This window comes from Poecile atricapillus, chromosome Z, assembly GCF_030490865.1.
Source record: "Poecile atricapillus isolate bPoeAtr1 chromosome Z, bPoeAtr1.hap1, whole genome shotgun sequence".
Classification (NCBI taxonomy): Eukaryota; Metazoa; Chordata; class Aves; order Passeriformes; family Paridae; genus Poecile; species Poecile atricapillus.
The window spans coordinates 136,649,833-136,666,218 of NC_081289.1; the positions used below are offsets into that span (position 1 = coordinate 136,649,833).

The window sequence follows — 16,386 nt, forward strand, 5'->3', positions numbered from 1 at the left end:
TCCATGCTCACACAGAAAGTCAAGCAGTGACCACATCAGGACAGTCCTCACCTTGTTACTGCCTTGATAAGGACTGTGATAAAACAGACTTCTGAAGGACACAGGTGATCTTAATTACCTGGCAATGTGTGCCATGGATGGGAAAGCCAAAATTTTGGCAGGAATGGTTGGGTGCTCAGGGCTGGGCTGAGAACAGATGCTTGAGCAGAAGGGGGTGAGAGCCCTGGAGGCCTCGAGCTCATCTGCTGTGGCACATGGTTTTGTCAAAACTTGACTATGACGGGACTATGAATGACCATGAAGGGGTGGGAGGCCAGCACAGGCAGTGGGGATAAAAGGGACTGCTGGTGAGGCTGTCTGTGCAGCTGAAGGCTGATGGCACTGGCCACAGCAGCAGACCCAACCGTCAGAGGAGGTCCAGCACAGGAGCTGATGAATTTGTGTTTCCCCAGACAGCTTGCTGAATGTGCCTGGCCTGCATCCCAACTGAAGCACACACCTAGGAGAAAAACAAGCCCCCAAGTTTTCTCTGAGGCTTCACAGCCAGGCTGAAGTCCCCTGTGATGACTCCCCTCTGTTGTGCTCCTCAGCAAGGACAGGTGCTTGCACACCTGGGGTCAGGCTCTGCTTTCTGCTGATTTCCACGCCTTGCAACACCTTTATTCTGCAGCATTAAGCAGGCCAGCGCAGGGTGGTCCTCTCCAAATATATTCGCCCTACCCACCCCCAAAAACTAACCCTGAGCAAATCATGGTAGAATTCTTGTTTTCTTCTTTTTCTGCCAACATAGGGGCTGCCTGAGGGCAGGCACCCCTGCAGTCTTTTACCTCTCTGGGACAGAGCAGGAGACTGCCCAGCCACATTCCCTCCTAAGCTCAGAAAATCAGTCTCCCTTGTCTGAGTTTCACCTCTTCCTGCAACAGAGCTTGCAGGGCCAGGAGTCCCCACCTCTGTGAACCTGCTTTTTTATTTCCTTTGCTCACATATGAAGCTCACCCACAGAGAGTTCACTGTACTCAAATGTATTTGCCCTGGAAAAGGTGTCTTGGGGCTGCAAGGGCACAGACAGGTCCCTGTGCCCAGGCTGCAAGTGACAGACTGGCATGGCAGCAGGGAGGTGCTTGGGAGATAGGTGTGCCCCGTCTCAGGTATCTGGGAGGTTTGGGGAGTGGAGGGAAGCAAGTGCTGCTCTGCCTCCAGCAACTGCAGCAATTCAGAGGTCACCTCTCCCTGCCCCTTTGTGCATCTGGGCCTTTCAAGAAAAAGAAATTAAGACCTATAAATCAAATGGTGTCAGTAGGAATAGGTTTTTCAGTTTGGCGGATCTTTGCAAAAGGAGTAGGAGAATTACCTAAATTAAAAAAGTCTAAAACATCACATCCATGGTCCCACTCTGCACCATTCCCAGCAGAACAATGGCTCTCAGCTCCTATGTTACCAGTATCTGGCACTTCTGAAAATCCTTCATGGCCCCACATGAAACCTCAAAAGCCATGGACAAAGTGTAGCCCAAGCAGTTGTCAGGAGGCTCTCTAATTCTTCACACTTCCCCTTGCCCCACGTCACAAAAATTCAGCCTTGAGTGTAACCTGGGCTCTGTCAGGGAGGATGGAGGGGTGTTAGAAGACAGTTCTGCTTTCTCTAGAGGGTCCAACTTCTTCTGGTCACACCAGGCAAACCAAAAGCCACACAGGCAGTTGCAGCCAGCAGGTCTGGCTCAGCTGGGAGGATGGGCAGGCTGGATCTCAGCAGGTGCAGGCAAGGAGCTGTGTCCTTCTGCAGTGCCAGGGTCCAGGCATGCTGCCAGGAGTGTGTCCTGTTTCACCACAAACCTTGCAGGACTCTGGCACTGGACCCACATTTTGCAGCAATCATGTCACCCCAGGGATGTCCCTCTGCTGCTGGGACACACTCTCCTGTCAACCCTACAGATGTGGCAGGTCTGGAGTTCTTGAAGTGTTTGCAAAAAGGGCTGCTGACTGCTTCTACAGGCTATTCTTTGCTCACTTTTTTGTTTGCCTTGTCAAGAATTTACGTCTTACCTGTCTGATACTATTTTTGCCCTCTAGACATGACTTCTTCTCTTTGAAGGAGCCTCTCTGTTTTGAATAACCTCTGGCCCCGGTGGTTATTCCTGCTGCTTTGCCTCTGCCTTTTGATAACAGGAGCTCTGAAGGGCTACTTTAGCTCTTTGCAGGATTGCTGGACACTGTGACCATGTTGCTTTATCTGTTTCCTCATTTCCACATTATTTCCCCTTTTTGATGCTGATTAAGATATCCCTGGACTTTTCAGTCTTTGGTACTTATGCAATGTTATGGAAATAAAGCATGTTTTGGCTGTCACCAGCAGGCAGCCCTTTCCTGGGAACATGCTTGGGCCATATTTCCTGCACAGAGCTCAGTTCCCCATCTTCCTCCCAGTCTCGTGGTGCATGTGGAAAGCCACACACACTGACACCTTGCTTGGTGCTGGAAAGCAGTCATAAGTGTTCTTGAAGACCAACAGCAGTAGCTCTATTCCCTGCCCCTTTCTTTCATTCGGAATTTCTGTTCCCAAAGGTGTATCCATGGTGCAACGAGGTCTGCATCCCTCCTCTGAAGCAGGGGCCCCATCACTGGGGCCATACCTTGGAGAATCACAGAATCACAGACTCACAGAATCACAGGATCACACAGTGAGCTGAGTTGGAAAGGACCCACATGGATTATCAAGTCCAAATCTTTGCCATGCACAGGACTTCCCCAGGAGTCACACCATGTGCCTAAGAGCACTGTCCAAACTTCATGAGCTCTATCAGGCTTGGTGGTGTGTACACTTCTCTGGGGAGCCTGTTGCAGTACCCAGCACCCCCTGGGTGAGAACCTTTTCCTAATATCCAACCTAAACCTCCCCTGACACTTCAGGCCGTTCCCTCAGGTCCTGTCACTGGGCACTACAGAGAAGAAATCAGTGTCTGAAATGACTTCTGCCTGCAGCTGGAAGTCAGTGCTCACACCCACAGGTGCTCCTCCCCTCTCTGACGCTCCCCAGGAGTGGCATCCTGCCCTCCCCTCTGGAACACCTGCAGCTGCTGGTGCCAGACCGGCCCTTGCCCCAGGAGCATCCCAGCCAGGGGAAAAGGGCTCTGGGCTGTGAAAGCTGTTCATGGGCAATGCTGCCACTGAAGTTCACTCAGAGGAGGCCTTGTGGGTTTCAGTGTACAGCTGGAGGCACTGAGGCAGAGAGGGAGTCAGTGAAGGGCCCAGGGGAGGAAGTCAGTACAGCAGGGGCCAGCAAGAGCAGCACTGTCCTTCCTCCAGATGGAGGGGAACCAGGCTGTGCCCCAGTGCCAGCCCAGCCTCAGCCCTCCTGGCCTGCTGCCACAAGCAGGATCTCACTGACCAGGGACCTGGGAAGTGGCTCCTGTGGCTCCAGGCTGGGACAGGGGCAGTTCAGGGAGATGTCCTGTCCCCAGGCTTGGCTGCAGCTAGGCTGGCCCAAAAGCTGGATGTTCAGCTGTTTTGAGCTCACACACAGCTCCCAGGGGTTAATATGAGCTTGAGCTTCGTTTTATGATCCCAAACTAGCGGCCACAGATATGGCAGAGTCACCTGCATGCCCATCCCCAGCCTGGCAGCCCCTGCCCATCATGGCACTGCTGCTGAATGGAAACTTGTGGCATTTCAAATGTTCAGGGATGGGGCAGGACTGGATGGGCCTTCGAGTAACTTGTGGTATTCCTGCCACAGTAGTGAGCAGCTCAGTGTCAGAGCCCACAATGCAGGCAGCTGGAAATCCCCTTTCCTGCCCCAGGGCTGACTGGGCACATGGTCCCCTTCCTCATTGGGCCAGCCAGCGCATGCAGGGAGAGCAGCCTGGCTCCATGGAACCTGTGAACAGCCCTGACCATTGCCCCTCTGAGAGCTTAAATCAAAGCATCTCATGTACAGGCCCTGGCAGCTCTGTGCTGCTCCCAGCCAGAACAGGGGTTTATGTTGTGGATTTCTTTCCGCAGTTTTGATGCCCTGTATGTGTGCAGATCATTTGTCCACATGGATGCAGCAAACTCCGAAGTGGTGCTCTTGCAGCGAAGGCTGGAGTCACAAGCAGAGTTCTTCCCCTTCTCCTTTTAAGCTGCTGAGAGGTAAAGAGGCGGCTCTTGGGGTTCATGGTGGACTTGGAGACCCAACGTTTGAGTCTAAGTTTAGAATCCCTGGAGTCCTTCCTTGTGAGTGACCCACAGCCACTGAAATTCATGGCCAGGTTGTCCCAGGCTATGGGCTCCAGCCCACAACCCCTCCTTCACCTTCCCATGATCCAGGAGAAGCAGATTCCAGACTGAGATGGTGTGATCTCCTGTCTGAAACCTGCTTGGGTCCCTGCAAGCAATGCACAAGGCATATCATCATCTGTAGTGCCCACTCCCCCCACCCCTCAGGCCTGAACTGACAGGTATGTCCTCTTGCAGGTCTGGTGTAGGCTGTGGTGAGCGCAGGAGGAAGCACAGCACAGGTAACCCACAGACCCTCCACAGGGATGCGCTGAAATGAGAAGTCTGGGTAGCAGGGGGCTCAATCAGCACCTTTTTTATTAATATGCATCATAAATAAAGAAATAAATAAAGGCGAGACACCTCATTCTAACGGGGAAATACAAATTAAATATGGTGCAACATCCGCTAAGCGATGTACAAGCAGGAGGTAACCTAGCAAGACCAGAGCCCCTTGCCATGGTGAAGCCAGCCCAGGCACGATGCTGTGAACAGCGTCAAGCCGGCCATGGCACCAAATACTGGCATGGCCTTTCATTAACACTGTTCCCCACCTGACAGGCAGGTGAAGATCCCCACTACAGCAGGCGGCATGAACATGGCAAGGAAGGGGTTGACTGGCATTGCCTCTACCAAGGACCCCAGGACCTCCAGTATCCCCTTGTGTTTGTGCACAACACTTATCCCCCCCACCCCACGGCACTGCTCAGCAAGACCAGAAACCCTGTGCCAAAGGGAGCACCACCCCTCCCTCCCCAGGCTCCCCAGCTCCCTCTAGGAGCACCCCCAATCTACTTGCTGGGAGCACTGCCCCCAAATCCCTAGCCCAGTTAGGGACCCTGCCCTCATTCCCTCCCCTCCAGTGCCTCTCCACTGAGCATCCCAGGGCTTCCCAGGCACTGGCTCCCTGCTCAGTGTGGAGGGCACAGGGCCTCCCCCCAAAGCACCCATCTCTGCACAGGGTGGCACTACCCATCCTGGACCTACGTAACACTGAACAACCTTCCTCACAACCCCCTACACCCCTTTGCTCCACACTCACACATGCCCTGTCCCCCTCCCCTGGCTGTGGCCACGCACAAACCCAGCCCTGCAGTGTGACACTGCCAGGCCACTTGTCCCAGGACAACCCACCGGGAACAGCACCCTAGGACAGGGATGCTCCAGTGTGGGGGAGCCCACCTTGCAGTGCCCCAATAAACACAACCCATCAGCCCAGCCTCGCAGGGACCCTGCCAACACAGAGTGCTCCCACCCCTGTGGCTGAGGATGCCAGGGATGCTGGAGGTCGCAGACTACACTGCCACCCCCAGGGAGGGGACGGCCAGCATCCTGCACCCTCCAGCATCCAACAGCTGGGCAGCAGGACAACGCTGCCCCGGCAGGGACTGCTGGGGTTCCTGTAATGTACAAGTCCATGGCCTGTGGGTGCTGGAGACAGTGTGGGGCGGAGGGGGGGGTCAGGCGGTCCCTGGTGTGGCTGCATGCATGGCGATGCCTGGCAATACGAGGTGCAGCTCGCAGAAGACCCCGGGGGGTAAGTTGGCCTTTGGCAGCTGCACAAGGAGGAGCAAGAAGGAACCACCTACGGTTACTGTATTCTGTAATGGCAGGAAAGGTAAGAAACTAGCAAGAAGCTGTGTTTGTTCCTCTGGCAAGGTAGGCTACCCCAGAGGATCCTCAGCAGCCCAGGGAACTGTGCTTGGCCTCCTAAACATGTCAATAGTCCTCGTCCTCGGGGTGGGTGACGTACATGATGGGCACCAGTCCCTTCTCAGAGCCGAGGCTGCACTGCAGCCAGTCACCATCCACCTTGGAGATGACCTGCAGAATATCCCCTTTGTTGAAGCTCAGTTGTCCTGCCTCAGTGGCAATGTGATGGCAGAGAGCTTTCACCTCACTGCAGGCAGAAGGAAAGTAGGGTTAGCTCACCTCAGGACACTCACCCCACCCAGAGACCACCACAGGCCCAGAGGAGAGAGGAGAACACTCCCTGCTTCCCTCCCCAGCCAGGCTCCCAGCTGCTCCCCCAACTCCCCATCACCTGCAGACTGTGGAGTTGTGGTGGAAGGATGCAGAAGCTGCATCACTACCCCAGATCATTCTCTGGTCCATGTCTATGAAGAAGGCCAGGCAAACTGCAACAGTGCCACCCTCAACCTACCACATTCCAGCACCTGCAGGATTGTCCCCTTGGTGTCACTCACTAGGTAGGGTGAGGAGACATCCCCTGGGCTGATCGTGCCAGAGCCGGTGCCTCAGGTGGTTCTGGATGGGGAGGGTCTGGCTCCGGGGCTGCCTCACGCCACATGCTAGCCCCAACTGTCTGGGCCACCAGCTGGAACACAGACTTGTCCAAGCTCAGCCAGCCGGAGGGCAACCTGGAAGGAGGAGAGGGGAGCAGTCAGTGGCAGGAAAGCACACCCACAGAAGAACAGAGGAAACAGAGCAGCTGCTCTCGTGGCAAGGACACGCCTTAGGTTTGGCTAGAGGTTTGGCTTCATGCACAAAGTGCACTGCTAGGCAGTGCCCCAGGTCTCCAGGTGCGGAGGGCTCAGGTGTAACACCACAGCCTGGAGTGGGAAGGACGTTTCCAGTGGTCATTTTCAGGAGCAGTAAGGGCATACAGAGGGAGAGGCAGTGCAGAGAGATCTCAGCTACTGGGAGCAACTTCATGCCTTCCCCTCACCTGTTGTAAGCAACAGGGTAATGGCTCCTTGTTCTGTTCTCAGCATGTGGTTCTGGGAGGGATGAGATGATGATGAGGCCATGTAGCAGGGTTTAGATGCCAAGGCAGTGATAGAGCTCAGGCAGAAGAGGAAAGCCTATGAGATGGACTGAGCAAGGGTACGGGAGGAATTATAGCAGGCTGGGAAGACTGAGCAGGGTTACAGACCCTTGATGTACCACCACAGTGTAGCCCAGCAGTGAATTCTTGGCCTGACTTCCACCTGTACTCCAGGTTAACCAGCCCTTCTCAGCCCCAAACCACTCCTGCCCTTACCTGTTTGGTTGCCTGGGCTCTTTCTGTACCTTCCTGGACCCAAACAAGTGTCCCCACTTGATGGGTTGGCTGCTCTCTGATGCACTGGTGCTGCTGTCCTCTTGGGGGGCTGCTGCTGCTGCTGCTGCTGCTGCTGCTGCTCTTTGCTGAGCCTCCTTCTCCTTGCTGCGCTTTAGCTCTGTAAGCACAGAGTCTGGGGGGCTGCCCATCCAGAAGGGCCAGCTCCGTTCCTTCACCTCTTCGCCGACCACTACCTGCTGGGGCTTTTCCAAGGGCTCTTCCAAAGCTTCAGGACTTGGCTTGCTGGCTGCCTTGGGCCTCTCCTCCAAGGTGCCCTCAGCAATGGGACAAGCCTCTGCACCCTCCACCACCCCTTCTCGGGGAGGTGGTGCCTTGTGGGTCTCCACTGACCGGGGTGCAGGATTCAAAGCTGCCTTCTTCTTCTCAGAGCGGATGAACTTTGAGCCTTCGGCTGAGCTCTCAATGTAAATCTGAGAGGTCTGCATGAGCTGGTACCACCAGCCTGCCTGCTTGTCCTTCTTCCCCTCCCATGTGCTCTCTCTCAGTTTGCTCTGCTCTTCCTCCCTGTCACCTTCTCCACAGGAGGCCCCCACTCCCTTGACCCTCTTCTCACTCACAGCTTGCTGTGGGCTGTGCCCTGGTGAGATGTCACCATCTCTGGCACCCCCTTGGCATGTTTCAGGGGCGGTGCTGCAGCCATCGGGATCCTCACTGCTGCCCCGGGTCCGCATCAGCTGCAGGGTGGAGTGCACAGAGAGCAGCAGGTCCTGTTTCACACGCAGCAGCTCCTTTTGCTGCTGCTGCTCTTTGCCCATCTGCATCAGGTGGTGCTCGAAGAGGAGGTCTAGATTGAAGGGCAGCAGGGAGAGAGGCTGGAGCAGGAGCAGGAGCTCCTCAAAAAGAGGCTGGCACACACTGTGAGACAAGCACAAGAAGCCCACTGGCTGGTAGTGTGCCAGGATGATGTCTGTAGGAAAACAGACATTAATTAGAGGAGATGCTCTTGCCACCATTGCCAAGCCATCATGAAGCTGCTGAAGCTATGAGGAAAGGAGATGAACACTGGATTTTGGTCACAGTGTGAGGCTCAGGCCTGGGTCAGGAAGCAGCAGATGCTCTGTGACCACTCAGCAAACTACCCCAGAGAGAGATTTCCAGTTGTACCTGCAGCCAGGACTTGCCTGGCAGACTATCAACCCAGATGACCTCTGCCACCAAATGCCATGGAAGCAGGATGGGAATAAAGAGCACCAAAGGGTTGGCACATGTGAAAATCCTATTCTTCAACTTCTGGAGATGCACAAGGAGCTGCAGATATGGCCTGTACGGATAGAGGTGTCAGGGATGGTCTTTCCAGGGACCTGTCAGGGATGAACTGTGGGTCTTAGCAGAGAATGAATTAGCATTTCTATCTGTAGCACTAACTGTTCACTTGATTTGACCACATCTGCACTACTCCTCTGTCCTGCTTTATTGTCAGGTCTCATTACCAGGGAGAGAGCTGGGAAAGGGATTTGTGGCCCAAGCCCAGCAAGGTAACAAATCTACACCACAGTCAGGACTTTCTTACCTCCAACCCCTCCACTTAGCTCTCATCACCCTGACAACCTCAGCTTTCGCTCACACTTCCAGCTCTTCATGATGGCTTGAAATAGGTAGTTGTCTTCTGCTTCAGAAAGCCAGAATAAGCACAAACCCTATTCTATTCTATTCTATTCTATTCTATTCTATTCTATTCTATTCTATTCTATTCTATTCTATTCTATTCTATTCTATTCTATTCTATTCTATTCTATTCTATTCTATTCTATTCTATTCTATTCTATTCTATTCTATTCTATTCTATTCTATTCTATTCTATTCTATTCTATTCTATTCTATTCTGCTATAAAACAGATACATCCAGTAAAATACGCTTTTTGTATGTCAAGTTTTCCTTTCCATTTCTTCCTATTTTCTGTGCCTGAAAAGTTTCAGGTAAATGTGCACATCTCCAGGCATACAAAACAGTCAGGCACTGTGCAGGGTGTACAGAAATTGTGGGGGAGGCTTAGATCTGATCTCCTGCAGGTAGACTGAGGGATCAGCACTGATAGCCTTGGGTACTAGCTGCAGGTGGGAAGGAGAATGGAAGTCCAGGTTCAGGTGGAAGGAGCTGCATGGTGCTTGGACTTCCAGCTGGGATTTCCCTGCTAAGGAATTAGTCTATTAAGACTGCATATAGCTTAGTCCTTCAGCTCAGGGCAGAGAAGAGCAGCCCAAGCTGAGAAAGCAAAAAGAAAAACACATTTCCATCCCATGCTCTATTTGTGTGCAGAGTTTGGCTCCCACTGCAGCCCACAGCCTTCAGGCTCTTACCTTCATGGTTGTAAAGGTGGTTGAACCAAAACTCCAAGGACCGGATACTGCAGGAATGGAAAATTAGCAGGGTAAGAAAGAAACAGTGAAAATCTATTCACCCCATTCATCCTCACTGTTCTGCCACAAGAAATGTGTCTGGAAAAGGGCATTTACAGAGCATGAGCTTGTGAACCTCTGGGAAAGGGCAGTGGCTGGATCCCATCAGCATGCTCTGATCACAGACACTCAGCCTGCCACTGAACATCTACGTGGCTTTACCTGTGTGACTGTAACCCCAAACAACCATGTTACCAGCAGGATTCCTCACTGCTGTGCTCCTATATCCTTGACAGAGCTTTGTTTTGCTGAGAAGAGGCTGCTGTGGAAGAGGCAAATGATCTACAAAACTAAGATGAGTGCTGGTGGCTCAGCCTGAGTAATGCCAGAATCCTGTGCCAGTGACCCAGGATAGGGATAGGATCACCCTGTGTAGAAAGATTAGGGCAGAGGTTGTTCCTGATTGGAGTTCTGCAACATTTGAAGATCTTGGGAACTCTGTTGCCACTGCCAGAGCTCCTGCTGACCACCAGAGAGGAGCAGGGAAACACAATCCTAGCAGTGCTTATACCTTCACCCACAAAAACATATTGCTGCCTTCCTCTGTCAAACACAGCAGAGTGTGCACACTCCTTGTCCAAACCAGAAGGGCCAGTCTGGAGTCCTGGACCAGGGCAATTTCTCCTTCACAGTCTCATCCCTTGGGATCCACTGCAGCTCCAGGAAACAGTGGTTTAAAGATGAATTTCCAAGAGTGATATATTATATTATGTCTAACCTCATATGAAGCTGTACAGACAGAGTTTTCTCACCTAATGTTTTGGGGCTAAAACAGACTGTCCCTGTTCTTCAGGTGGCTACAGTCACTCATTCTAAGCCCTGACTTGGAAGGAGTTCCCTGAGGCTTACAGCTTCTTCTCTCCCTTGCCTACTTCTGGGAAGCAGCTTCCCAAATTCTTAGAAGTTTTTTTCATGGTCAACGGTGCCTGCCTGTGGTCAAGGATCAACAGCTGTTGCCAGCCCTGGACAAGGACATGCAGCCACCCCAGGGGTTCTGCTCACTTGAGGAGGCCGAAGATGAATGCGTTGAACCTCATGGTGTGGTTGGTGAGCTCTGTGTACTGGCTGATCTTGCTGTAGAGACTGTGCAGCAACTTTGTAGAGGGGCCTGTGGTGAGAAGCAAATTGTTGAGGTTAGTTGTGGTATGCAAAGCCAAAACTGCAGCAGAGGATGGAGCATCAAGGCAAATCAGACATTGTCTGGGTGTCCATGTCTGCGTGTGCACTGCCCCTCCACCATGCAACGTGAGCTTGCTCCATACCAACACTTAGACTACACATGGGAGATGATGGGCTGTGATCCATGGCAGACCACCACTCCAAAACTCTGGGAGAGTTCCATTACCACAGGGATCTGCCTCCCACACTTCAGTGACAATCACAGCCATTGGCTCAAAATCAGCATGTAAAGAGAATATTGTGGTCTGTGCTTATAATTTGGGGTGTCTGCAACCATAGAGATAACTGCAGAGCTGCAGATTTGCCATAATCAGGCTATGATTCTCCCCAGTATAATACAGAAACCAATGTGGAATTGATTTTCTGGGGTTTGTTTATCCCTTTTTTAATTGGTTTGGCCTGTTATAGGAGAATTTGCAAATTTCAGGGGAAATGACAAGAAATACTTGGGCAGAGTAGTGCAGTGTCTCTCCCTTCTTGCAAGACAAGGTCAATGTGCACCCTGTTTCATATAGGAAAATGGGTGTTTTGCACTCCCATCCTTAGAGCCAACCTTCCCCAGCACCTCCCAGCCACAACTACCACAGGCACTGCTGCACAACACCCATACCTAGCTGGGTGGACGCCTCCACCACGCTCCAGGGGATGTTCCTCCTCTGGCCGATGATCATGTCCAGGACATAAGCCTTGAGCCCATCACTCAGAATGTCCCGGACAGCTGGGCACAGGTATTTCAGGATGAGATGCCCCACATTGGGGCTCACAGAGCTGTTCCCAAGCTTGGCCTAATGAGCGAGAGGCAACAAGGAGAGTGTTGGTAACTGTTTTCAAGGTACAGATGCATGGAAAATGCTCAGCCCCACTTGCCTACTACAGACACTCAGCAAGCAACATCCAGGCTCAGCAGCTCTTTGAACATGCAGGGTCTTTGCTTTCACTCCTGATGCTTCAGACACCAGTTCTGGACTGCTCTGTGCAAGCTCTTCCCCAGGCTGGGAAGAGGAAAAAAGAATATCCCAGCTTGTGAAGAGGACATCCCAATTAGAAAGGATGCCTAATTCTCCCAAAAGGGATAACAAGGCTCTCCTGCTGGAGGAAGAAAAGAGCTGGGGATATTCTACTGCTTTAGATTTTCTTGTAGCTAATTTTGGAGCAGGAAGCACCAAGCCACATAGAACTACCAGCACTGAGGGGTTAAGGAACACTTAACTCAGTGACATGTCAAGCTCAAGCTCCTAGGGATTACTATAAATAAACAGATGAGGACAAAATGGATGGCCAGAGATCAGACTGAGGTGAAGAGGAAGCACCAGCAAGAGCAGGCACACATTCCACTGCTTACAGTCTTTGATCTGTCAAGGGGTCTATCCAAATGGGTCAGGCAATGGTGCTCAGGGCACAGATTTTACCAGCTGAGCTGGAATTATACTGACCAGTTGGCACAGGTTCACAAAAGCCCTCAACTGAAACTGAACTTGGCTCAGGAATAATCCTGTCAGATCCACTGATCACAGCAGCAGCAGAGATGGATGCTGCCTTTTGACAGGTGAATGCTCAGCCCCTGGCACACTGATGCATAAAGAAACCTGAGGTTAAAACCACAGCATCAATCAAACACAGTCTGATAAGCAAAGTATGGGGGAATGTTGCAATTATTTCCCAAGTACACTGCAAGAACTGGAAATTCACAGTGAAGCCCTAAAAAGCCACGGGAATCTCAACAGCTCCAGTTACGTTGCACAGCAATCTCTACATCAGAAACAGCCCTAATTAGGGGAAAATTACACTGGGCTCTGAGATAAGACTGAATGGTTTTGGAATCTGTCCCAGTCAGGTTTCTCCTTGGGGACAGCATGCCAGGGGAGTTGTCATGTCCAAATAGTGTCACATTGCTGCCCAGAGTCGCCTGACAGAAGCCAAGCATTCAGCATTGAGAGGAGGCACCACAAACATGCTGGGTGTCACAGGACTGCAAACAATGCCTGGTACAAACAGCAGCAAAATTGCTCTGCTTCTGTGTTATTCCAGAAATGGGGGATGAGAGAGCACAGGCCAAAGACAGCCAGCCCCAGGGCAACTGAGATGCACTTCTGTGTTATTCCAGAAATAGGAAATGAGGGGAACACAGGCCTAACACAGCCAGCCCCTTAGATGTACTCTGAGTGCTCTAAAGTATTCATGGTAAGGGTTACCAACCGGTAACCCTTCATGGGGGCCACCAACTGCCCCAGATGGGCAAAGTCTGATGCACTTTTTTATCATTACAGAGCCCTGTGAGATGCTGAGGGATGGGGAACACTGCACTGTGCCCTGGCACCAGTGCCAGGACAGAGTCATGAGGGACATGTGGAGGATGGAGACACATCTCTCCACTCTGTGGAGAGCTGTGGAGAAAAAATGAGCTGGTGTGCTGCATCCAACAGAAGGGCATCTGGTCTGGTGTTTTTTCTTATAAATAGCCACAGTTAATATATAAAAAAGAGTTAAGCCAGAACAAACATACATAATACTTGCCTTTTATACTTTCACAGCCTACTGCCACTTCCAACTCCGAGTTGGAAGCTGGACATTATTCTTATAAGTTTAGTAAACATCAGTGAATTTTCCTTGTGTTTTTCTGATCTTCCTTTAAATACATGTACTTACTGCATCATGCAGCAGGAATTGTCACAGATTTACTATCTGCCGCACAGTGTGCCATCACCTTTGTTTGATTTGTTCTTGGTACTCCTCCCTTTGTTAGAGAACCTGCAGTTTTTGACTAGAGAGGGAGATGGAGAGGCAATCTTGCTCTGTACTCTCTGTACCACTCAGAATGGAGTTGGATGCAAGACATACCTTCACCCCCGGATCTCTGCTGGTTCCAAAGTGAGCCACAATCAGGTCAACAGCAGTGTTGATAGCCTTCACCAGAGCTAGAGGAAAACAACAGGTCAAAGAGCTGCCTGAGGGGCTGCTGGGACAGACCCTTGACAAAACACTCCTTGAAGTAATCAGCCAGGCGCACTGCAAGCCCATGTCTACACACAAGCCCTCTCTGCCAAAAAACATGCAGAGACTCTCCTAAATCCTCACCAAAACTCTCCCTGTTGTTCCAGCACTCACCTGTCAGCCTGCCAGTAGGACAACCTCTCAATGCTCCCAAGGGACAGGGACCATCACCTCCACATCCCATGCCCTGAGGCAGCAGAGATGGGATCTGAGGCAATGTGTCTTTTGCTGCCTTGATGCCACAGGGTGGCAAGGGCAGAAGCCTTGCACTTGGCAGGTTCTGTCATGGCTTTCAGTAACAAGCCAGTGGTGTGTAATCTGTCATCTGCACCAGGATACTGTGAGAACAGAACCGAAACAGAAGGGAAAGCTGCCACCTGGTAATGATGAGCCCAGAGCTGGAAAAGGTGTGGGAACCTTTCTGCACATTCATTGCCTCTGAAATGATAACAAATCAGCTGTCAAATCCTGCCAATCCTGCCTCTAGCATGTATCCCACCACAGCTGTATCTTGTCCTGCTCTCAGGTACTTTCTCCCTGCTTTTTATATGATTGATACAATCTTGAATTACTTATGTAGGACTGAATGGACTTTTTACCTAAATTACAAAATCTCAGGTCAGCACATCTGCAACATCACACAGATACACACAGGTCTACCTTTGTAAATAGAGTCTGGGGTGGCAGCATGCCCTGCCTTAGGGTCACACTCCTACGCATGTCTGCTCTCTCTCCCCATTCTTGTGCACCTAAGAGCCTTTCTAATCATATTTCCTCCGTGGCACATTGCATGGTCCACAAGAGGTACATGGACTCACCCTTCTTCTGCAGCAAGTCGATGGAGATGGACTCCGTGTTGCCATCTGGGGAGAGGCAGAACTCAGCAGGGGGTTTCTCCGCTAGGGAGAAGTAGTCAGGGAAGAAGTCATTGTAGGTGAGCTGGAGTTGCCTCATAGACTGTCCTGCAGGGACAAGACAGAGGGGACAAGGATCAGCCCCAGTTCTGCACACCAAAGCCTCTTCCATGTTGTCTGCTTTTCCCAGAAGCAAGCTGCACCAGCAGCAGTCCTCATGCCAGCCTGTCCTCTGATGGGACAGCAAGGCTACAGGCTTGTTGCTACCCCAGCAGTGGTTTCCAACGTGTGCCTGCACAGTTGATCCCCACGGCCTACCCAATATCCACCTCCAGCTTGACTGGGGGCCCACAGGCTCTGGAAGATGCTGTGGGATGTTCACTCTCATGGGCTGGGGCTGAGGAAAAACCTTGCTGCACCAGACTCCCCATGCTGCTGCAAGCAGAGTCAGAGTCAGCACAGAGAAAATCATTACTTGTCACGCACAGGTGTCCACAGACAACAGACTGCATGTTTGCTGCCTGTTCTCTGGGATGGCCTCTGTTTCCAAGGGGTGACATCCATAGGAGCTCTCCCATGTGCTTGACTTCCACCTGTTTGACTTTGTGCTATGCATTTTCCCTTGAAGAAAGATGGAGAAACTGTCTGGGTTGGCAGAGTGAAGTATAAGGCTTTGAGGAATTCCCTCCATGGCTTGAGGTTAGCCTGTAGAATGCTTGTCCTCCCACAGACATATCACACTGCTCTCCCCACTGGAGTCTCAGAGGTTCTGTCAAAAGCAGCCTGCCTGTCAGCCCTTCCTGCACATGTTTTGGGGGATGGGGAAGACCTTAAGGGCAAAGCCTACAGAAGACAGAGTCCTGTGAAGGTCTTTAGTGTTGTCAGCTGCCTCATGAAATCTACAGCTCAGCAGCCAGCACAGGTCTGTGCAGATGGTCACGCACCATAGGGCACAGACCTGAGCTCCCCAAGGGCCCCAGCTCCTGTGTCAGACAAACTACAAGCTAACCACAGACCAGGAGCACCTACTGAGGTGTAAACGGGCTCTTGGGCCATTCACTTTGCCCTTCAACCCAGCTCAGAGCTGGACCTGATAGCTCTCACCCCATGGAGAAGGAAGGTTCCACAAAGACTGGAGCCAGTGAAGCAATTTTCACCTTCCTCTTGAACCCCCCAGCTCCACTGTGAACAGACGTATCATCCCTCCTGCTCTGAGCAGGCAGAACAGTGATGAATCCAGGCTTAACCCAAGTTAAGAAAAGTCAACCTGAGCTCAAGGAAACCGAGCCTGAGTCCCAAGGTCACCTCCCAAGACCCCCCAGCAGAGAGGTGGTGCGCACCGTTCAGCTTGCAGTGGAAATGGCTGGTGCTGAGAGCGCCAGGGAGCTCAAAGATGGGGTTGCCCCGGTTCAGTCGAGGCTCTTGCTGCCTCCTGTCCAGGCTGCCTGCTAAGCTGGGCAGCCCTGAAACACGGTCCAGACCCAGGGGGTTCCTCCGCCTGTACTCCCGCCACTTCAGCGCTTGGGGGGAGAGGTGGTTCGCTGGGATGCCACGGGCAGTGAGCACCAGACAGGATGACCAGAGCACACAGGAGGATGCGGAATGAAAACGGGAAGGGAGAGGAAGAG

The 16,386-nt window shown here is 52.0% G+C and overlaps 1 protein-coding gene across 8 annotated transcripts in view; it reads right to left on the minus strand.

Annotated features, from left to right (window-relative positions):
* Nucleotides 1-4,542: 4,542 nt before the first annotated feature.
* RUSC2 (RUN and SH3 domain containing 2) overlaps nt 4,543-16,386 on the minus strand; it is a 60,247-nt gene continuing 48,403 nt past the window's right edge. For 7 of the 8 annotated variants that reach the window (XM_058864570.1, XM_058864568.1, XM_058864567.1 and 4 more), the window contains 9 exons: nt 16,099-16,299; nt 14,723-14,866; nt 13,752-13,828; nt 11,524-11,698; nt 10,737-10,842; nt 9,636-9,682; nt 7,257-8,244; nt 6,460-6,633; nt 4,543-6,152 (listed from right to left, as the gene is read on the minus strand). In XM_058864570.1, the coding sequence (XP_058720553.1) occupies nt 5,972-6,152; nt 6,460-6,633; nt 7,257-8,244; nt 9,636-9,682; nt 10,737-10,842; nt 11,524-11,698; nt 13,752-13,828; nt 14,723-14,866; nt 16,099-16,299 (2,093 nt within the window). In that variant the 3' untranslated portion in view covers nt 4,543-5,971. The remainder of the gene's footprint in view (nt 6,153-6,459; nt 6,634-7,256; nt 8,245-9,635; nt 9,683-10,736; nt 10,843-11,523; nt 11,699-13,751; nt 13,829-14,722; nt 14,867-16,098; nt 16,300-16,386) is intronic. The other variant, XM_058864573.1, reaches the window with a different exon arrangement.